The sequence below is a fragment of the Polyodon spathula genome, chromosome 9, assembly GCF_017654505.1.
Source record: "Polyodon spathula isolate WHYD16114869_AA chromosome 9, ASM1765450v1, whole genome shotgun sequence".
Lineage (NCBI taxonomy): Eukaryota > Metazoa > Chordata > Actinopteri > Acipenseriformes > Polyodontidae > Polyodon > Polyodon spathula.
The window spans coordinates 39601466-39624603 of NC_054542.1; the positions used below are offsets into that span (position 1 = coordinate 39601466).

General features: G+C 35.8%; 2 protein-coding genes across 2 annotated transcripts; one reads left to right on the plus strand and one right to left on the minus strand.

Annotated features, from left to right (window-relative positions):
• Window positions 1–276: 276 nt before the first annotated feature.
• Window positions 277–5817, plus strand: LOC121321300 (ribonuclease H2 subunit B-like). The gene is made up of 11 exons (XM_041260198.1): window positions 277–432; window positions 1261–1332; window positions 1585–1692; window positions 1992–2068; window positions 2596–2710; window positions 2854–2918; window positions 4080–4182; window positions 4443–4524; window positions 4742–4786; window positions 4940–5015; window positions 5260–5817. Exons 1-11 carry the CDS (start codon window positions 369–371, stop codon window positions 5368–5370), a joined length of 918 nt encoding a protein of 305 aa, XP_041116132.1. The 5' UTR covers window positions 277–368; the 3' UTR covers window positions 5371–5817.
• A 3586-nt stretch (window positions 5818–9403) lies between these two features.
• Window positions 9404–22006, minus strand: gucy1b2 (guanylate cyclase 1, soluble, beta 2). Its single transcript, XM_041260000.1, has 15 exons — window positions 21929–22006; window positions 21017–21090; window positions 20111–20205; window positions 17780–17940; window positions 17283–17382; window positions 16918–17111; window positions 16423–16534; window positions 15804–15907; window positions 15315–15531; window positions 14605–14925; window positions 13661–13809; window positions 12988–13134; window positions 12091–12245; window positions 10599–10777; window positions 9404–9537 (listed from the first exon to the last, which is right to left on the minus strand). The coding sequence occupies exons 1-15, from the start codon at window positions 22004–22006 to the stop codon at window positions 9404–9406; spliced, it is 2220 nt and encodes a 739-aa protein (XP_041115934.1).
• Between the last annotated feature and the right edge of the window lie 1132 nt (window positions 22007–23138).

Genomic DNA, 23138 nt, shown 5'->3' on the forward strand with positions numbered 1-23138 from the left:
ATACCATGTTTTGTCATGAGGAGAGACTTTTCAAACACAAAGAAAGTGATACATTGTTTTAACTTTCGTATACGGGAATGCAATTCCGGTACTATATTTATAGTTATAGTTATATAACTAGTAGTTATATAAAGTAGTAGTTATACTATAGTTATATTTTTCTATGTTATATATTTTTAAATTAGGTTTGGTTTAATGTTTATTAGTAAAATCCAACTAAACACCCCTACGAGAATTTGGAGAATGATTTACCGCCATTTTTTGCTTGCAATCAATCTTGTGTTGTAATCAAAACTAGTCTCAGCGATTTATTAAGTTGTAAAATGTTAGTTTGTATTTCTGTACATTAAACTGGAGTTTGTAAAAATATGACTTCTAGGAAGAAGCGTCAGTCAGACGCACAGGCAGAGCAATGGGTTGTAATTGCATCAGGTAATTTTCTGAATTGTGTAGTGGCACAATGTATGTGTAATACAACTACACAGCACTAAGTGCTTGGGAAGGGGGGAGGCGGGGGGTTAACAAACGAGATGTTGCAAACCTCCTTATCTATACAGCAAAAAGAGCACACAAATCCATTATATTAGGTGGTTTTAAAACAGAAACAGACAGCAAATTTAAAAAAAAAAAGCACAATGCAGTGTTGAGCGCTCAGCCGCATACTACCTGCTTAGCACGGCAAAGTTTTCTTACATTGTGTTACATTTCGGTCCTGGTCCTGTAGATCTTTTGGAAAAGGTGTGATACGTTATTAAAATGACCAGGTTTGTCTAAGTTGTTACGAAACATCTGACCTACTCCTCAATTTTTTGAGAGGAGAGGAGGAGGAGGTAGAGCATGACAAAAATCTTAACTAAAAAATAAAATGATGTCTGTCGAGCATGGCCTGGGGTGTTACCATATTGTTTGCAAGAACAAACAATGGCCATCATACTGATATGTACATGATATAGATTGAACTGCAGACGCTGGAGTAGGGAAATGTTGCATTACAGTGTAGCTATCTGCAGCAAATGTGTTTTTAAAAATGTTTGAAGAATTGCATATATTTGTGTTGCGTCTAAAATCCTCACTATACCATTTCACACCTTCGTCTGATCAGACTGAATAGTGATTTTTTTAAAATTTATTTTTATTTATTTATTTTAATTTAAAAAATGGTGGTGTAAATCGAAGGTTTTAGTCTGTTTTAAATTCAGAATATTTTGGGTGATTATTTTACAGATCATAATAAATTTTTTAATGTATTTCTCTTTGCAGATTCAGTTGTTGAAGCACCAAAAAAATCCGAGACTGAGCCAGTGTTCCTCAGACTCCGAAACCCCAAAACAGGCAAGTACCTCAAAATTACTCCGTTAACTATAGGGATATAGCAAGTTACAGTAACTTCGGTAGTTTTTTCAGTATCTCAAGTAAAATTCTGAAACTTTGACACAGGCCAGAGTGGGGTTTTTTTGTAAGTACAATTCCATTTCCAGTATTCAGTTTCCAGCAGAAAGACCTTTCCTAAACCTCTAATTACATTATATTAACATACCTACTTTGTTGTCTGTCTCTCTCTCTTTCTCTCCCCCCTTTCCACAGATGAGGCTTCTCTATACCTCTTGAGTAGCAACGCGCTAAAGCTGTATGAAGTGAAAGCTTTTAATGAGGAATATCACTCTTGGTTTATTGGTCAAACTGTACAGCACGGTGAATAATGTTTTCCTCAGCTATTTCTATTGTTTTATGATGCACATATATGTTGGTATACAAGGGCTTAGGGTGACAGTGCAGGTTTTCTCTTGTTGGAGGTAAAAGGAAACATGTAAAGGACAGCAGTGGTAGGCTTTTGGAGCCTCTTGGTTTGTCAGACCTACAGTTTTTTCCACCCTGACGGAATCAGACTTTAATTACAGAACACATTTCAGGCATTACATTTGCGTAACAGCCAATACAAATTGAATAATTAATCAACATTTTTTTTTTTTTTTTTTTTTTTTTTTTTACAGATGGAAGACTTTTGTTCATAACACCAATGGATCCTCTATTTCTTGTTCTGCCTTATATCGTGAAAGCTGGAAAAGAGGTATGTTTTCCAGAGCTCAAGTCCAGGGGTGGTATTCAGTGGACTCAGATTACTTGTGAACAGCCCTGAAAAAAAAAAAGGCAGCACATCACAAGGTAGTGCTGTTCAAAGCAGCTGATAAACCAAGTCACTTGCCCAGCGATTGACTGTAGTCTGTAAAGCCTGTTTCACAGGTACGCAACTTGGAACTGTAACTTTGCATTTGTTCTTGCTGTGTCTGTTAGTGAGCCGTTATACTAGAGCAGGGATCTAGTTTTGCATTATCATCTAAAGCAATTTCTGTTTGGACAGTTGGTTTGTTGAGGGCATTGTTTTAGTGCTTAATTGAAATCCAACAGTTGCAGAGTAACATGGAAAATACAGCAGTAAAAAAAGCTTTAGGGGTAAACAATTCAAAACTTTTAAACCTCAAAACAAGATTTGACTTGTGGTTACTGTGTGCTCCTAGCTGACTGCTTTGCATATTTCTGTAGTACCTGTATGCCTGTTTTTAAAAATACATTTTTGTTTACGTTCTGTTTCTGCAGGGCAAGTTCCAGCCAGTGGATCAGGTAGTGGTGGATGAGGACTTTCCGTATTCCAGCAGATTACTCAAGTGTCCCAGAACCCTTCAGGCACTCCGTCACGTCACAGAGGAGAAAGGTAAATGAACCAGCCACCTCATGCAGCGACGTCCTGAAATGCATGACTGCTGGCAGATTGGTGACATGACAGATAATCCAAAAAAAAAAAAAAAAAAAAAAAAAAAAGTTCAAAGTGATAATAAAAACTTATTTTTCTCGCAGAAATCGGAGGTCAGAAGTTTAACAGATACAGCAAAGAAAAGACTCTGGAATTGTTAAAGAAAAAGGTAACCTATATCATATAAAAAGGAATCTATTATAATTTGACAGTAGACAGTGAATAAGAAAAAAAAAAAAAAAAACTTGTGTTATGCATATATTCACAAGTCCTATAATAATTATAATTCAAACAACATTGACAGTATAAGGTTTTGTGAGTGGTGCCCTTTGAGTAAATGGGTTGCAGCTCCCGAATTTGATTAATCTTTTCATGGATATTTGATAAAAGAAGCTTAATCTCATTTATTTAAAGAAGTTTAAACTTGCACACATTTCGAATAGCACCTATTCACCAACGGTCCAGGTTTCCATTTCAACCAGCTCTATTTTCTTATCTTTACAATTTGTATTGTAATGAATGTAGACTGTATAGCAGGGGTAGTCAACAGGCAGACCGAACATTTTGAATGGCCCGACAAGTCATGTGCCAATCTGTGTTTTACTTGCATTCCTATTGAAAATGCAGTGAATTTGAGACAACATGGTTCTCGTGGGAGTGTGGTCCGTGAGGGTACAGAAGATGTGTCCCTGTGGTAGTAAGTAGCAGATACTTTGTGGTTCAAATTTAGAAAAATTGCACTTCAGAAAAAACAAAAAGTAAATTGACTACCAGTACTACAAAGCCCATTTTTGTTAAGTAGTCATTTTTCAGTTTTTTTAATTTTCTTCTTCTTGTGCTTCACTTTTGTTTGCTACAATAAGCATTGTTTTTGCAATGGTGAAACACAATGTTTGGGTCTGCTAACACATACACACATAAGAATACAATAGTTAAACAATTCTATGTGTTTGTGGGTATGGGGATAGGAGTCATAGTTAAAATGTGTTCTGGACCTTCACCTTGCTGTAACTAAGAATTTTGGACCTTCACATAAAATAATTGACTACTGCTGCTCCTAGAGCCCTAGATCACTGTAGCTGTATATTAAGTCTCAGAGGCTGCCTGCAAATTATGTCTTAACAATTATGGATGTTCAAAACAATTATGCAATTCGGGGTACTTGAGAACAAAGGTTGAAAAACACTGCACAAGCCAGCTACTTAACTTGGATCCTTAAAATCTATGCTTGAGTTCTTTTGAAGTTATGCATGATTTGTTGAGCTGCTGACCAGTTCTAATGTTAATTTAGAAGTTTAGGGCATTCTCCTATTTTTCTGTCTCTGAACAGGTTGATAGGACAGTGAAAGCCCTGAAAAGCAGCAATACTTGTGTTGGTGGAGCAGTGAAGTCCTCTACATTTATTAGAACCAAACACAATTCAGAAGAAAAAGGTGTGTAAAGATTAGAAGAGTGCACCAAGCAGTCAATGGATATATATCAATGGATATGGACCTTCTCAAGTTGATTTTGGTCATTATCACAGAGTGAGGTAGATGGGATTGCATAGCTAGGATTTTAAACTGGCATCTCCTACATTCCCAGTAAATGTGCTGGGTCACTTGAAAAAAATGCTTTTGATTCATTATAGTGATTTCAGAACCCATCCCAAAAATACAACCTCAACAGTTTTTTTCTTTTTTTTTTCTTTCAGAGGATTACATCCATTATGCTTATGGCTTAATATCGGAGTATATTGCTGAAGACCTCAGCCTTGACCTTCACAAGTATTTAGAGTAAATATTTTATACACCGTATTTATAGGGCCTACATATGATTTCATTGGGGGGGATCAGAAAGTGGCAGTAGACAAGTAAATTTCTATGGTGGTTCCATTAAAGATGAAACGACTTGCATAGTACATTTTTCATTTTGTTCATTTTCCCTTCTTGCAGACCCATGTCCTTTTTATAACAATATAACTGCCTTACAAATTCTCTTCCCTCATTGTAGGCTGCCTGAGATTTCAAGTCCAACAGAGGCAGAACCACCATCAAAGGTAAGATGTGTTTTTTTCATCATTCAGTTTTGTCATCTCTTGGAGTTGTTTGCATCTAAAGAGTTTTAATTGGCTTCAGTATCTGCTGTTATGTTGGGTCTCTGGACTTCTCTCTTAATTACTCATGGGGGCGCTTCAAAACCGTCATTTCGGAAAAGGAAATTGTCGGATAAGCCTGTGGAAGCAGGAGAGGACTATACCTTGTTTAACAGCGGGGATCTCAAAAAGGTCAGTGCCACATTCATAGCAATTGCTGTTTTATGTATTAAAATCCTGAGGCTGAAAGAAGCATTTAAGTGAATGCTTAAAATGATAGCTTCAGTAATAGAGTGCTAACCTCCTTTGTTGCTGTACTTTGCTAAACTCTTAGTTTTGAACTGATTATTCTAATGTTGTGTTTTTTAAAAAAATGTATTTATTTATTTTTTAAATAATAATTTCAAATAATTTTGGGCATTTTATTTTTAATTAGCCTGCCAAAAAGATGACTGCAGCACAGAAAGCTCTGGCTAAAGTGGACAAGACTGGCATGAAAAACCTCTCTGCATTCTTCAGTCCCAAAGTGAAAACTGAAAAGAAATAAGCACTGCGTATTTTACGATCAATAAAGTATTTTCTTTGTTATGTTGTGTCCTGTTTGCATTTTAATAAAATGTTCAGTATGTGGGTCTCTAATAACTTGACTAAGTCTGTTTTAGGAAGATACCACGTCCTGTACTATAGTTATGTAACATAAATAGAAATGTATTGATTGGGTGTGATTTTATTGTTACACACTTGGTTTCCTGAAAGCATCATAAAAAATGACCATGTTGTTTATTTAGGTCTTTATGCAGCTAATTGACATAACAAAGTTTCAGTCTATTTTTTTTGTCTGGGCCACAGCACTGCAGTTGATTTGCTTATGTCCCATGAGGGGCTTGGATTTTGGTCCACTGTCCACAATCATTCTTCTTGATTCAGCACTGTGTGTGGCAAATACATGCAGTCACACAACAGAGCTGTATTTGTTAATGTAATTTTTGTTTTGTGTGAAATATAAATAATATTTTTATTTCTTAAGAATATTGAAAAAAAGTAGTGGTATTGAGCTAATTTCACGATTTCCGCGCAGTCTGAAATCATGATTTACACAGGGCCTTAATCGTAAAAACTCTGCTGTCATGAATAGAGCGGACCTTGCACTGAATGAGCTCACAGATCTGTGTTGCAACTTTCCCTAGCACCCACTAGGGGGTATCATAGCATCATAACTGAGATCACACAGTGAATGTATCATTGTTTTTCTTTTACTTTTCTAGATTGTCATAAGCTAAATCTCGTTAATTATTTTGTGTTTTCCATAGATTGCTGTACAGAAACAAGGATTAAAGAAATGAAACTTAAAAATAACTGTCTGCATGTTTTTAATTTATTACCAGTGCTATGTGGATCAACTTTTTTTAAGGATCATCCTTGTATATTTTTTAAACTTTTTTTTTTTTTTTCTTTTACCCCAAATCTCTGAAATGCCTGAAATGGGCTCAAAATCTGGTTGAGTCAGTTATTGGATACGTACAACCCCAATTGGAATGTGGTGCACGAAGACTACAAGCTTGAATTTGATTAATGTTTTATCTCGTTTCAGAATGCTAAATAAAGGGTTTTAATATTCAAGTAATTTTATTTTAATATTTAATTTATGAAAAAAAAAATTAAAACCATATACTAAACCTATTTACCTGTTTGAACTACTGGTAACACTAGTTTAGGGATCCATAACAAGTAATTATATATGTGAAACATGTGCATTTACCAATACAATAATATAAATGTAAACAGTAAAGCGTGCAGCAACATGCTACATACCTGAGAACCTTTTTTTTTATGTGCCCTTTTTAAATTATCTTTTTGTCATCTTTTACAAATGTGTTTAATACTTTGATCAATCAATAAAACAATTTTTTTATTCCTGATTCACAGCTATCAAGCTTTTTTGTTGTTTTTTTTGCTTGCAAGTACAGTACCAGAGCTCTACCAGTTCAATGAAATATACTATGCCATCCTGAATACCCAACCCTGAAGTTATCCTTAATGTATAGGTGTCAAGCCTAAAATATGTTGAAGGCAATGAAGGCTGACAAAAACTCAATCCCATAACAGACTGGTTTACAATCTGTCCTGAAACATGTACTAATGTGTTTGTGTGAATACTGTAAGTACACTGTAGTTTCTATGTTCTGTTATTTGTGTGATATGTGAAATTGTAGTTTATTTTAACTCAAAGTGAAATGTAATTATTCCTAGAGAAAGTTATTTTTTATTTGTGGGTTAGTATCAGTTTAAACAGAAGCAAAATCTCTTGAGAAAGACCTGTTTTTCAGCCTGTCTGGTATGGACTGCTAGTTGATTGCTTATTTTATTTTTATATATATATCTAAGCAGTAATGGATTACCATGGGAAGAAACCAATTCACTTGAGAGGAAAAAAAATCACTAAAGCAATTAGTAGGCTCAGGTGGTTAGCATTGGGGTGTTTGGTGTGACAGACTGGTTGCTGTGTTTACTGGACAGCCATGTAGTTGTTCGTAAAAAATATTCTCTATCATTGTACTGTTTTTCCTGATTTATTGATTTTTTATATGTTGTCTTAAGCATCCTTCAATTACAGTATGTGGTTTACATAAAAGCGGACGACCACTGAAAAAAGAGTAGGAAAGTGAATAATAGTTAAGTTTAAATGCATCTTTTTATTGTGTATATAAAATGAATGGCACAATAGAAAACAAAAGAAAAAACCAAACTACGCAAATTAGTTTGGTTTAAAATGTATAGCTGCTTTTATCAGTTTTCTAACTAGAAGCAAAATATTGTGTATGTTGTGTATGAGGACAATTCTGATCAAATCTTCTCTTTCAGTTTTATCAGTGTCTAACTAAGAATTAGTTTTGCACACAGTGGGGTCTATTCAGTTAGTCTAAACATTGCCACCGTACAATCAAATCAATGATGTATTTACAGGCAGAAAGACACTTGAGAGATGCTTTATTGTCATAACATTGACACACACTTAGTAATTAGCTAAACTGTGCTGGCATTTAGGTCACCACCCTTTACAGACCCCAGTGTCAATTAATGGCACAAGACAAAGTTGAGGGCCAATCGTTTTTTTTATTGAGCACAAGATTGAACAGGAGCATTGAACGCTGCCACTCAGCAGGAGCTCTGGTACAAAATGACACAAGCTAGATTTCTATGAAAGCATAAACAGTTATTATTTAAAGCATTACAGAGTATAGTAATAAACAGATTAAGTATTTATGGAAGGCATATCAGTGTGCTTAACCAAACACTTGATTGTACACTATACCGTCTAACTGTGTTTTAGAATGGCAACTTCTCATCCAATCAGAGAGGTGTTTGTGTCCCACTAGGCTCTTCTTGTATTCCTCCCCCCCCCCAACACACACATTTGTCTTAGTTATTTTAAAGAACACACCTTGAAAGCTTTGACAGATTGCTTTGTGCCTGACACCACAGATCTAATTTCTAAGCCATGTCTGCCAGTCTCTATTAACTGAATATAATTGCTCGATTACCATTTAAATGGTCGTGTCATGACATTTTAAAATCATAATAATGTTTTTAAAACCACATGCAGGAAGACAAACTATGCAAGCAATTTAAAGTCTGTAAGCCAGCTGTCTGTGTATAAGATACATATGTAGCCAGCAGGTGCAAATGAAGCATCTCCTAAACAAACCTGCTCTGTCCCTGCATGTGTCTATCTGCACCAGATGGTGTGCAGTTGCAAGAGAGCAAGCATTAAAGCAATCAAATAAATACTGACTGACAATTTGTTTTTCTGTACTCAGAACTGTGCACAGCCACAGGTTTTATGGACATTTATACATGGTTTTTGGTTATTTTACCTTTCCAAAATACTTTTTCAACTCTGCTCTGCTTAATACTACCAGTGACAATTTATTAAAGTAGCAAAATGTGCATGTGTTTGATGTGTTTTGCTGTCTCTTTATAGCAGCAGCTACAGATTTGGGATTTTGTCCCAAAATTGTTATGGAGAATAGTGAAATACATAGAGATAGCCATGTAGACCAGATCAATGCAGAGCAGTGGACAGGCACATCTAAATGTTGTGTATAACTAGGGCTGTATTTTTACTTCACGGCGCTTTACGGTCTAAATATAGGTATTTCAAGATATTTCACAATTAAACATTATGTTTATTAATGCAGAAATAGAGTTGTCACACTCAAAATCTATCATTTTCTCATTTTTTTATGTCCACCATTTAAAGACATTCTATTTTCACCATCAGTGAATGATCAAGCAGAATAAAAACAGATACATGTGAAATGTCCCATTCTTGCACTCGATAGAGCAATCTTTAGCCGAACTATTTCCTATCTTTGATGCCACTGGTATCTTTTTCATTGAAGAAATCTTAAAAAAATCGTGCCGCTGTGTGCAGTGTGCTCAGTAATTTACCGGCTGCCAGGTTCCTAATACAGTGTTATGTCAATAAGGCAAACATTTGCTGCATTTATGTTTAATAAAAAAAAAAAATACAACCTTACATAATTGTGATCATATTTGTTCCAGATAGCTATTTTTTCTTAAAGCAAAATACAGAATTTGGTGTTTACAGCATCAGTGCCAAAGACATCTACATTTGACAGCTCTACTTCCTGGTCTGTTTCATCTGCCAGTAAATCCCCTTTACTGCTTTTTCTGCTGGGGTTCATTGGATCTGTGTGGAGGAGAAAGGGTTCATTTAAAACACAGTCGATTTTAATGTTTTATTATTGGGAGCTAGTAACAATGTGATTGAGGTATTGGATAACCAGGCAACAAAAATATACTAGCGTTTAATCACACTGCAGTGGATCTCCTCCTATGCGGCTGATTAGTTAATAATACTGACATCGGTATAAAACCTGTATTTACCTCTCGAGTACAGAGCTTCTTTTTAACATATGGTTTGCGGTCCACATTCAGCCCTGGCCCTGCCATTCAGTTGAGATGCCAGTTCATTACAACACTCTTGTGTGTGTATATATATATAATATATATATATATATATATATATATATATATATATATATATATATATATATATATATATGTAAAATATTTATTTATCAATTTCCTCAAGTTCCCAGTAAACTCTGAGACCACTTTTCAAGTCCCCTTACTGAACCTGAAGTAAGGCCAGGCGTATTGTTACCACACAGTTGAAAATGTGGTTCTCAGTGTCTACATATCTAACCAGAACCTCCCCTCTGGTGTTGAATCACATAAACAGTCACTGTTTAGGGTGTGATTAGATGGTGAATGATGTTTTAACTTTGAACCCAGCCAACCATCCTGTCCAATGTATCACATGAAAACAAAATGAAAAAAGCAGTTGAGCTTTTAAGCTATCAAGCCCTCCAAGTTTGAGCATTGCAGACTATATACTCTTCAATGTATATATAACAGGGATGGGTTCTATGGTTCTGACATTGTATCACAACACATGGTCACCCGTTTGTTGCACCTGTGGTTTGAAATTCTTTCTGAACAAACTACAAAAATTAAGTTTCAGTAAACTGAATTTGAGTTTTTGGTTTTAGCTATGTCTACAGGCATTATTGAGTATTGGTTAATTGATTTATTTTACAAAGTCTGAAAAGATAAAAAAAAATGAAACCTTGTTGCATAAAGGAGATAAAGTACTCTATCTTTGAACAAAAGCTAAAACATGAAAGCCTCTCCTCGTTGTATTCCTGCTGGTGTTTGTTTCCTTGCAGCTCTGCTCTCTGTACTTACCACAATTGTCGTCCTGGTTCTCTTGATGCAGCTGGGAGGGGTCCTCCACTGCCCGGCCCATTATGTCATCCTCAGTGGCTTTTAAGTTTTGGACGAGAAAGTATGTGGTCATTTTCCCCTTGCCTTTCACCTCAATTTCACCTCTTTCACCAATCTCAAAGCCTTTGTTTTTAAGGGCACTGTGGAGATAAACCAGGTACAGCACTGTAAATACTGTTTGTAGCAAAACTGAGAAATATTTCAATATGAAAAAGGGTCATAATGATCATTCAAAAGTCATTCAGTGCAGTCAGGTAATATATTTAAAAATAGGTATGTTACAAATGCTTTGTCACACCCCTGTGTAATATCAGTTTCGGCAATGGTGCTGTACTTGTCAGCAATCTGTGATAAAATAGGGCATACAGTAGACATATAAGACAAACTACATATTCTGTAGACTTGTGTTTTTTATCTGAGCATTTATATGGCTGTTAATGAATGCTATATGAAGTAGTTTTTTAAAAGTAGTGAGTAGTTGTTTCTTGATGAAAGAAATGCAGTCCTTTTCTTCAGATATTGGTTTATTCAGTATATACAGGTTTAATTCCAGAAACAAAAATAACACTTGAAGCAAAACAGTACAGATCACACTTTCATATGCAAACTGCACAGTGCAAAACTTAAGTTCAAAACAAAACATAACAGAAAAAAATATTGCAATGCAATACTGTAGGTTTGATCCTCCAGGACTTCTCGATCGACACTTCTCCAATACTAGTCTTAATGAAAGAGAGAAGTGAGCTGAGCTGAGCTGAGTGCACCTTGATTAAGTAGCTACTGACCTCAGCCCCACCCTCTTTTCTTCTCTTTGTGGGTTCAATCACCCTGGGCAACCCCCTGTGGAGAGTCTCATGTACGTGTCATAAAGAGAACTGGTTCTGGCTCACACTGCCTAAGATGGTGTTATCTTGGTGTGGCTCTTTGTTCCTTTATGCTGCCTAATATGGTGTTCTATAGGTGGTGGCCCTGTGTTCCTTTATGCTTAGCCAATGTTATCTCTTGAGCGCATCGGTTCCTCAATGTGCGATTGTGTTTTTTCCAGCAGTCATACGGTTGTCGTCAGTGCAATGAAATGCAATCTTGCAATCTCGCATTCACCAGTTACTGTACCTCCTCTGATAATCTCCTTTTAAAACTAACAGAGTGTACAGACCTGCAAACACGTGTATCTTATATTGCATTCAAACTTTTGTCCATGTTATCCAACATACACCACTTTTAGAAATAAAGATGGGAGGGTCCTACCATGACAGGGTCGCCCATGAGGTACACCCGAGCCACCTGCTGTCCTCTTCACTGAGTGCAAACTCTGTATACACCCAAGTCTAAACTATCATGCTATGGTCTACAGTATGTGTAAGTGTTTATCATGTTTTGTAGTTATGTGTCTTGTGTTTCAAGCTACAAAAATAATCTTAAAAGTGCATGTTTCTCCAACACTATATGTTACCTGTAAGCGGTGGGGCTGAGGTGGATTTTGTTTGGTAGACCATGGCTTTCCATTCTGGAAGCTGTGTTGACAGTGTCTCCAAACAAGCAGTACCTGGGCATCTTCTCTCCAACCACTCCCGCCAGTACTGGCCCAGTGTGAATACCAACCCTAATCTGTGATCAGAAAAAGCTGTTTATTTTACAAATGTATTTACGCATTGGATAATTGATACATGACTATGGAGTGTCTATAACCCTATATATATATATATATATATATATATATATATATATATATATATATATATATATATATATATATATATATATATATATATATGTGTGTGTGTGTGTGTGTGTGTGTGTATATATATATATATATATATATATATATATATATATATATATATATATATATATATATATTAAAATTGGTATGTATATATCTACACATGTATCTGACTTCGAAAACAAAAAACACGAATCCAAATTCTTATTTAAAAAAAAGTGAAACAAAAAGCTGTTTTACATTGAAAAAAAGGTTTGGTTAACGGTTAGAGTGAGTTGTACAGCTATCAGTAGGAATAATAAATTAAATGTAATGATACATACATTTTGAAAACAAATTGTAAGCAGACAACTTTACGCCAGTCTTTCTGCGTTTGTGATACAGATGAGATGACTAATTAAACTCGTTTGTATGTACAGTATATGAAAATGGGACAAATATCTATACAGACATAAGATACATGGTGAGAAAGTGGTCTGACCCAATTCTTGCGGGGAGGTTTTGTACATGTCATGTGCACACGCATTATGCATGTTATGGAACTCTTTTAAACATACTTTCAGGGTGTTTATTAAGAGCTTTGCTACTATGACAAAATGCCTGATTAGAATTAGGCAATGTCTCTACCTGGATGGAGTCTCCAGTGACTGGGTTTGTCACTTCTCTTGCAGCAATCCTCATGCCCAGAGAAAAGTTTGCCACAGATTCAGCGTGAGTTTCTGTTGGAATTGGGACTCCACCAACCACCATGTAGGCATCTCCAATGGTTTCCACCTAGGGATGCACAGCAAAGCTGCACTTCAAGTCACTGTCTGTGGCGCATTAATATATTATCTACCAGTGGTGAAAGTCCCTTTTATCAAATGGCACATTTCAGAAACTTTGCAAAATGTGGCCTTACAAATGTGGCACATTATTGAAATTGTGCTCTTAAGTGTCAGCAATCCTGAGATGAATCTCCACTGCTATCTAACATGCTCTAAACTTGATACTACTTCATAAAGAAACTTCAGCAACTAGGTGCAGGATATATTTCCAGGCTATTTCTGAGCTATAACTGTATGCAAATCTTCCCAAAACACCCTTTCACTGCTAATTTGAAAAGTGATTCAACACTTTACACACTTAATCACAGGATATTTATCTGTATTAAAAAGAAAAGTAAATGGAAACAAGTTTGTGGATCAGATATTTAGAGTTTATATAATTTAAGAGCTAAATATTGGTAAATGCATTCCTACCATCTTGAAGAGATTATTTGATAGACAAATTCGTAAGACTCACACACCCAGTTACTCACCTTATAGACATCATGGACATTAGTCAGTCGGTCAAATTTAGAGTACATGGAGTTGAGCATGTTAACGATTTGTATGGGCTCACAAGCTGCACATATGTTGGTAAATGTCACAACATCACTGAATAGTATGGTACACACTTCGAACTCTCCTGCACGGAAACACACATAGAATGGAAATGACTTTAGAACATTTCTCTTAACTCAGTAGTGATAATGACAGTCCATCCTGCCTGCGGCTTCAGGATTGTTACATTTTTAGTGTTTCAAAATTTGCTCCATTTGGTTACTATCTAAATGGCTAGCAAAATGGCCATGTAGAGAAGAAATAATCCAACAATAGTATTTGCTATGTCCTAGCTAAAAATCACAATTTGGCAACAAAAATATACATTTGATGTGATATAGAGATTTTAAGTGCTATGCTGTAGAGATTATGTAATGGGCTAGATGTTTTTGATAAGCTTGGAAACCAGTAGTAAATTGTCTTACCCCCTACTAGCGGTACTAGCAATAATAATGATCCCCCTTTTATTGTGCTGGGATTCTTCAGTTTTCTCTTTTTTATGTTAATTTTGAATACGCGTACATATCAAGTACAATCCTATTGAAATGCTGCTGCATTCTGGTACCTTCGTTTCAGGCCACATGGTCTGTTTGCTGCTAGATCACTGTAGTAAGATTGGACTACATTACACGATTAGGTACTAGGAAAGAGCATCAGTGTTTCATCTATAACGTTGTCTTTTAAATATCTGCAGTCCAAATTGAAGTATAAAATACAAGCAAAGAACCAAAATATATTCAGCACCAGAAGTTAGATAAAAAAAAAAAAACAAAAACAAAAAAAAAAACTATAACAACACATGCAAACAATCCTGGACATTTAGGTAAGGAAATAGATTTTCAACGCCTGTTTAGCACCCCTTTAATGGCGCCCCCAGTACCTGCTTCCACCTTCTTGCCCTCCTTGAGCTTGTTGGCGACGTGTCGGGGCAGCATGGCGTAGAGCAGCGTCTCTGTCTTCTTCTTCTCCACCTCCAGGTTCTTGGAGAGGATGCGCAGCTCCTCCTTCTTGCGCTCCAGCTGGTTGGAGAGCTCAATCTCGGCCAGCCGCTGCTGGTTCAGCAGGATGAGGTCTCGAGTGGTGTCGTGCTGGGCAATGTCGGCGATGTGCATCTTCCTGTCCTCCAGCTCCTGCAGACTGCGCAGCTTCGGGGAGCACAGGTACATCATGCAGCCTTTCGACTCCATCCACATCATCTGACCTGCAGTGCAAACACAGTGATGGACATGCAGGAGACCTTACCCTGTACATTATGACAATTCAAGGGAAAACTTGGACAAACACACTTATTTCAAATATCTGTGTTTATGTATCGGGTTTTATTTATTTGCTATACTTAATAAATGTTCTCACAAATGGGATTTATTTTTGCTGGGGGGTTTTTTGTATTGGAGTACAGTAAATTGCAGAGGTCTCAACCTAAAAATTCAGATCCTTATTAGGGAATATACAAATGTGTTTGTTGCTGTTTAATGTTTGTCAATGTTTAGTCCAGTTAAAGTTGTCAAAATAGTGCATCACAACAATCTTGTACATGCATGGCAAAAATTATATTTATCTTTGTCAGTGTGGTTGGTATTTCATCAGCACCTCTGAGTTTAAGCATCGGCTGATTCTTCCAAGACTCAGGCATCATTTCCCTCCGTGTCTTCAAGACAAACTGACTGTTGATGAACTTCCTGATGCTCTCGATTGTGAAGGTCACCTCAGGGTGAACGATGCTGAAGTATTCGTCTAACTGGATGTCAAAGGTCTGTAATCCTGGCACAAATTTCTGGATGTTGACACCTGCCTGCTTAACTTTGAGCTGGATACAATGGAACAACGTAATAAGAAAAAGGTAAAATCTCTTACAATATCACACATTGATGCAATTTACAGTATTTGTATTTTTAAATAGCTTTTTATTTAAGAATATTGTCTTACTATCAATTTTGTCAGTAGGGAATTTACAGCAATTTCGTTTTTATCCTACACTGGTATTCCAGCTTATTGTTAAAAAAGGAAACATTTCCTTCAACCACAGAAATAAAATACCAGAATCTTATGTAAAAACTAATATTTAGGTTGCAGTCTTACAGCCCTGTCAAAGATGATGTGGAAGGGAAATGCATTGCAGAAAGCCTGAGCTTCGATCCACAGCGTCTCTGGGTAGGACGGTGTGAATGAAGTTGACAAGTTGCCTAAAAAGTAAAGCAAGAATAAAGATTCACAATTGGTTTGTTACCTAATTTAAATGTTAATACAATACAACTGGGTGTGCTTCAGAGTCAGGAGTGGCGGTCTGGGAAAAAAAGGTGTTCTGCACATAGGGTTAAGATCGATATCTTAACCCTATTTGCAGAACACCTTTTTTCCCAGAAAATAAACATCCTGAATGTATGTTTAAAAGAGTTCCATAACATGCATAATGCGTGTGCACATGACACGTACAAAACCTCCCCGCAAGAATTGGGTCAGACCGCTTTCTCACCATGTATCTTATGTCTGTATAGATATTTGTCCCATTTTCAAATACTGTACATACAAACGAGTTTAATTAGTCATCTCATCTGTATCACAAACACAGAAAGACTGGTGTAAAGTTGTGTGCTTACAATTTGTTTTCAAAATGTATGTATCACATGGTTCAGAGACATAAAGATGTTCAAAACTTTTCAAATCCTGTTTAACACATGCAGACAATAGAAAGGCTAACCATGACCAATCATGACGATACTCCTCACAATCTCCCAGTGTGTTCTCTTCACTGGGCACAGGGGCAGTGCTGAGTATTTTTCCTTCATTTTTCCCAGGGCTTCCTCAGTTTCCTAAGCATGGTACAAAGAGTTTATGGAAGAATGAGAATAATGAAATTGGAAATCAGGTACTTAAAACACTAAACACATCCCTTATAGAACTGTCCACAGTAAGCTTTTACCATGGTGTACTTTTATAAGAGATGTGTTTACGTATAATAAAGCATGGTGAAAGCTGGTAAAAATAAGCATTGTAAAGTCCTGTGAGACCTGATAAAGCATATAAAAACATGATACTAAAAACATGATTCCACAGGAGATACTGTGGAAAGAGAAGATATATAATGGTTTGCAGTTTGATAATACAGTATACGTCAGGCAAGTCTTAAAAGAGACTTAAACACACACACACTATGTCTACAAATTAAATCTCCAAACAACTGTAGTTGAGAAACCTCTTTGTTCCGTAGTTTATCCATGCCTTTTCCTTCTCTTTCCTTTGCTTTTCTTTTCTGCACGTTTTTCTTTTGGGTGACCAGAAACACCACATGCTCCTTCTGCCCTGTGCGCTCCTCCTCCTTGGATTGATTCAGGATGGTCATGTTCACTTCACTGTTGAAAAAGTCTTTTGCTACAGCTTCTATAATACCTTTAATAGCAAAAAAAAAAAAGTCAGGAAAGCGTCAGGTTAAATATGCAATACATCTTGCAAATGAAAAGAACAGACAGCCTTAAAGAAAACAAAAATTGATCCATCTAATGGGTTTCTCTCTGACGCACCAAACCTAAGTGACAACACGACTGAGAACATCTTGTTTACCTGGCACTATGTGATACAGGCCTCGTCTGTCAGAATAGTAGTGAAGCAGCATTTCTCCATCCTCCCTCCTTTCTGCTCTAAAAGAGGGGGCATTCATTTCCTGTTTACCAGGAAAAAGGATACCAGGATATTCATTATTGCAGAACATAAACACTGCATTTGACATAGGGTTGAAAAAACATCAGGACCTTACCACACTGCTGCTCTGATATTACACTGACAGTGCTTACTTAAGACGAGTAATGTAAGATAACTTACAGTTTCTGTGCACCCATAATGTCCAAGGAGGAAGGAAATGTGTGCTATCTGTCAGGTGTCATAATTAAAACATACATTTATTTCTGCTTTATTTTGTTAGTTGAACATTTTGTTTTTAATAGTCAGAGGTGTTCTCAGTTTTATCAACAATGCCCAACTGTTGGCACCAGAGAGTGCCAGTGTGTTTTGTGTGCTATCTGTCACTAGCCTTGACATTGATAGAGTAACTATTTCCCTACCTGATAGGAAAGTGACAAGAAGCTGTGGAGAGCATCTAGATTCTCAATGAATTCCATTAGGTTTCCTCCCAGCGTCCTCAGCATTCTGTCATACCCCGACAGCTTGCAGAAATTGAAGAAATACTCCCCAAAGAGTTTCAAAACAACTTCTGCAGAGACATCTGTGTAATATAGAGACAAAGTATTGTGTTTAAAACTCTGGCAGAACATTGTTTCAGTTTATCCAACTTTTATCAGTATTAAATTAAAGTAAATGTACGATAACTCCTTCATCCTCATAGGTAATCAATAACTACTTAAAGGGATTTTAGCTCAAGAATTATATATATATTTTTTAAGATCAGAATTAAAACAAAACTGCAGATACTGAACGATTAGAGTGGACCATTAAAAAAAAAAAAAAAAAAAAACTTATAGCTGAAAAGAAATGTAAATTAAACAATAAAAATAAAACACAATTTAAGACTTAAAAAATACATCTTTTTAAAATTAAGACCCCGAATTATTGTCTCTGCTCATAAGGGATTTAAGTGTCCCTTGTTTCCAAAGCCATTGCTGAGATTCTTGCTACTACCAGCACATACTGTAAAGTGGTGTCCAGAAGCATTGACACCCCTTTGATTTTTAGATACACAAACAGTAATTGAACCATTGCAATGCATTGTTACTAGTTATTTAAACGGTAAGTAGCGGGGTTCTGAAATATAGTGTTACACATCCCCACGTGTTGCTACAACTGTTTAAATAACATACCTGTCATTTTTCTTTTCATTGTTTATATACTGACAATGTTTTACACTTATAAATCTACAGTCTGTTTTAAAACTGTTTTCAAAATGTCTGCTCTAGTGCACTGGGGTGTGAGATCTGTCCTCTAAATTATTGCCCACATTGTTAAACAGGCAACACAGCATAATGACCCATGATGTGGTATGGAACAGAAATGCCAGAGTACCTGTTATGTTTTTTTTTTTTTTTTTTTATTGCTCTGTAGTGCTTTAGAGGACAGATCTCAAACCCCAGTGCATTAGAGTGGACATTTTGAAAGAGCTTTGAAAATGTCTTTAAAGTTATAAGTGTTTGTGTATTAACAATGAAAAGAAAAATTATAGGTTTGTTATTTAAGCAGTTGTAGCAACATTTGGGGACGTGTAAAGCTATAATTTTCAGAACACCACTACTTACAGTTTAAATACTTCATTAACCCTTTTGCACAATTCTGGGGTTATGTTTGAACACTCTTCAGCACCTTCTAACCTAAAGGCTGCCTTCTTTTCACAAACATCAATTCAATACAGCAATACATAATAGGATTCCCAATCTGATGATACCAGTAGTCTGAACTCCCTTTCTGAAGGTCCCTTTCTGCACTGCAGTCTTAAAACATTGTCTCAAAATCCCCATTTATTGCATGCTACTCAGGAGAATAATATTGGTAGTGGGCATCTCTGTACATTCAGACATGTTTATTGGCTTGGTATATTGTGCTTAAGAGCTTATTTTGCATTGTTGTTTTCTAAAAAAAAAAAAAAAATGTCTCCAGTGCATAAATAGACCAGTAAACATTTTTTTTATATGGCACACATGCATAACAATCACATTTACCAACCTGTAAATTGGTGTCCTGCTCCTGTCGCCTCCCATAGGGGTCTCATACATGCACTAAGTGAAAGCAGTGAGGTGGATGCAGTGCATTGGGGACATTGTTAACACCTGCAATACCATTGCCGATATGCTGTTTTGTTGTTGTTGAGAGATCCAACGATTACGTTAAAAAGTCTGGACACCCATTCATACTTTGCACTTACTAACGTCGTAGCAGATTTCAAAGAGACTCCAGATAAGAATTTTATAACATCATTTTAGTAAATGGAAAGGATTGGAGGCATGCCAACTTTAATTGGGAGTTGTAATGGTCAGCTGCGGCAGTATTGAAGAGAAACTAATTGAAGCTGCAAAGTGAAGGCTCTACCAGGTGCGCCACAGTATTGTCTCCCTTAACAAAGCTAGTTAGTAGGAGTTCTTTAATTTCAGCACATGTGACATATGGCTGTATTTAATGAAAAAACAACTTGTCAACCATTCAATAACTGCTCTTCTGCAGGACATTTAGTTTCATTAATTGTGAATGATGTCAGCATTTCCAGTGCAATCCATTTGTACAATACATGGAGCCAAAGAAGCAGCGTAAATAGTTCTATGTTGCATTAGAAAGCAATAGGCATCGTTAGAGAAGCCGTATCGCAGCCTAGAATCTAATGGAATTAATCTGTGGCTGGTGTTATTAACGCCTGGTGGTCAGTAATATGCTTGTTCTAAAACTGGACTTACTCAGCATTTTACAAGCTTCTGTTACCAACTTGACTGTGATGTCATCATCATAAACCTCATAGGTCATAAAGGTGTCCTGAACCTCAGCTTGTGTCCTGTAAAAAAAAAAAAAAAAAAACTAAAACATGTTGAGGTCTATCAGTCGATCTGAACCCCCCCCCCCCCCCCCCCCCCCCCCCCCCCCCCCCCCCCCCCCAAAAAAAAAAAAAAAAAAAAAAACTTAAACTGCTTAAATATATAAACTATTTTAAACTACAAAAACAATAATAAAAAAAAAAAACATTGTTTATTTTTGTATTACAAAGTTTAAATCAGTGTTAATGTTTTAACTGCTTTTGCATCTTTATACTGACATATTTAACAGAATATAAATGGCACGATTCGGGTTAAACTCAGTGTATGAGTTCTAAGAATTTTTTTAAAAACTCGTTTTAAGTGTTGCCCAGTAATGTTTATTTTCCCTCAGTGTCAATTTTAAAAGGGAGTCCTAATGGATACACGGTTAAAATTTCAAGTTTGAAGACTTGACACAAAGTGTTTTCTTTCTAATATTTATTACTATTAGTCGTAAATAAAGGGTACCTAAATCTTAAATGACTCCAAAGGTTATATAAATGCTTATATATATATATATATATATATATATATATATATATATATATATATATATATATATATATACACACACACACACACACACACACACACACATATATATATATATAAATATATTATCTTGCAAGTACTGTAAATGTTTCAACTTGCAGTACTTCTTATGCAATACATTAGAAGATCTGAAGGTAATGATTTCATGTAACATGTTGTGTTTTGAATGTTAATATTAAAGGTTTCATTTTGCCAGCAGATTGAATGGATGTCTTGAACACTGTACAGGTTTGTACATACCTTAGTTTTTCCCAGGTTTCTTCACCAAATTTCTCTATGACTAGAGACTTTAGGCAGGTGTTGATGAACCCGTACTGAGAAAAGAAACACTTTCTGAATTCAGTACCTTGAGCTTTTGAACATTTGTTCCTAAAGTGTGTTTTGTGCTTGTAGTCGCTACAGCGCTGCCTCGATTTTTCCCCAGTTCAGTAATTCACTAACTTGGTTAATTCACTCTAAGGCCATGTTACATTGCATTGTAAAATGCCTATATATTCCTGTATAAGGGTCTTTCACCAATTCACTGGTTTCAGTTTATATTAAAAAAGAAATAAATATAATATTTGTATGTGTAAATCAGATAACACAATAAAGAGGATGTACTGTTTTTAAGCAATAAGAGAAATGAAACCAGTATTGTATAAACAGTATTTTCCATTAGCACTGGGAAACTAGTTAATCTGCTTTTTGTTAGAATTAGCTTCCTATAGTTTTTGAGGAGCTCATATTTTGAACAGGCTCCTTTATGTAGTGATATATTTAGAATGAATATACCATGCATCTATTACTGTGTATATTCAAGGCACTGAACTGTCACAGGTAAAATACATGTACTTTCATATTTCCACTCATATCAACTAGAAAAAGGCTTTAACAATAACATGGAAATAATGAATTACAGACTGAATTGAAGGCTTTGAAAAAGTGTTTAAACTTGTACTGTAGCGTAAAGTTCCTCTAAAAGAAAACACAAGCCTGCTAATTTCCAAGTAACAATGCATTTCTCAGGTACTTCATGGACAACCACATGAGCTCATATTCCGATGTGCTATTCTAATGTTAAAACATGCTAATACAACTCAAATTGTACCAGCTAATCAAAGTTTAGGGTAAGAGATTGCATTCAGCAGTAAATATATAAAATGTACTCACCATTCTTAGACCATTAGCTCTGTGCCGTGCTCTAGCTGTAAAGCTCTGCTCATGAATTTGTCTTTTACTGAGTGACATCAATCTGATTGGTTTCCCAAAGGCTACGCATCCCCAAAGACTATAACAAGCTCTTTTAGGTCACGCACCTGGAAATAACCATTTCTAACAAGGAACTTGCTATGTATCTCCCACTAGGACAACATATATTTACAGTATTGGTGTATTGCAGCATGTAGACCACAGTTTTGTATTTAGGATACACTTCAAAGTGCGGGTAGATTAATATTAAAACTACTTGTAGTTGCCATTTACTACTCTTAGCACACAACCACACAGTAATGGCATGCAATTGCATTCAATAATTAAACAAATGTATAAGCACAGAGTAGCTATAGTGTAATACAGTTGTTACAAAACTGTTGTACATACTGTGTTATGCCTTAATTTAAAGACATATTATTTTGTTTACAATCACAAAGTGCAAATTTTATGTTTTACTGAACTTTTTCAAAAAAAAAAAAATGACTGCAATTTGGTTAAGGGGGGTATTTTTTGTAAGTATGTTTTACCTCTCAACCAAATTATAGTTTACAGTATATTAATTACAGTGTGCCTTGAAACTCAAAAGTCATTATATTACGAAACACTTATCTGTAGCCCCGCTACTGCGCATACAATAAACAGAAAGCAAATCATGGGCAACAACTTAAATTCAATTCAAAAGGCTGTAAACCAATAGTGTGCCGTTTTCATGATTTTTTGCAGTGAAAGTAAGTTCCATTAAGGGTCTAGTTAAGTAATTAAGACCTTGGTTGTTCTACTCTTGTATTCTATTGAGCCTTGTTGCGAAGCCCTGGTTTACAGAACGTTAAATTTGCATACACATTTGCATTTGCGTTTTCTAAAAATAAATGTTTTATCTTTATATTGATTCCTTATGTCAAAGTACAGCCAAGAACAGTAATATATATTCAGATTTTTTTTATATTATATTTTCACATTTTGTTTTATTATACATTGTGCTAATTGTTTCATTGTTCATGACCATGTGGGTACGGATATAAAGAGGGTATTTCCTCACATTTTTTGGTTTTCATAAATGACTTTAAGTTCAGTGTGGTGTATCACACCAGAAGTCCAGGGACAGAAATTCCAACTGAAATACTAGTACTATTGCCAGTAGGGCTATACAGAGTATGAAATATAGGCA

Coding starts and splice junctions, on each gene's coding strand:
- LOC121321300 (XM_041260198.1), top strand. CDS start 369: ATGACTTCTAGGAAGAAGCGTCAGTCAGACGCACAGGCAGAGCAATGG. Junction 2,919..4,079: donor TGGAATTGTTAAAGAAAAAG/GTAACCTATATC, acceptor GTCTCTGAACAG/GTTGATAGGACAGTGAAAGC. Junction 4,525..4,741: donor GACCTTCACAAGTATTTAGA/GTAAATATTTTA, acceptor CCCTCATTGTAG/GCTGCCTGAGATTTCAAGTC.
- gucy1b2 (XM_041260000.1), bottom strand. CDS start 22,006: ATGTCACTCAGTAAAAGACAAATTCATGAGCAGAGCTTTACAGCTAGA. Junction 17,941..20,110: donor AGAAGCTTGTAAAATGCTGA/GTAAGTCCAGTT, acceptor TATATTACACAG/ATGTCTCTGCAGAAGTTGTT. Junction 17,112..17,282: donor CCTGTATCACATAGTGCCAG/GTAAACAAGATG, acceptor TTGCTATTAAAG/GTATTATAGAAGCTGTAGCA.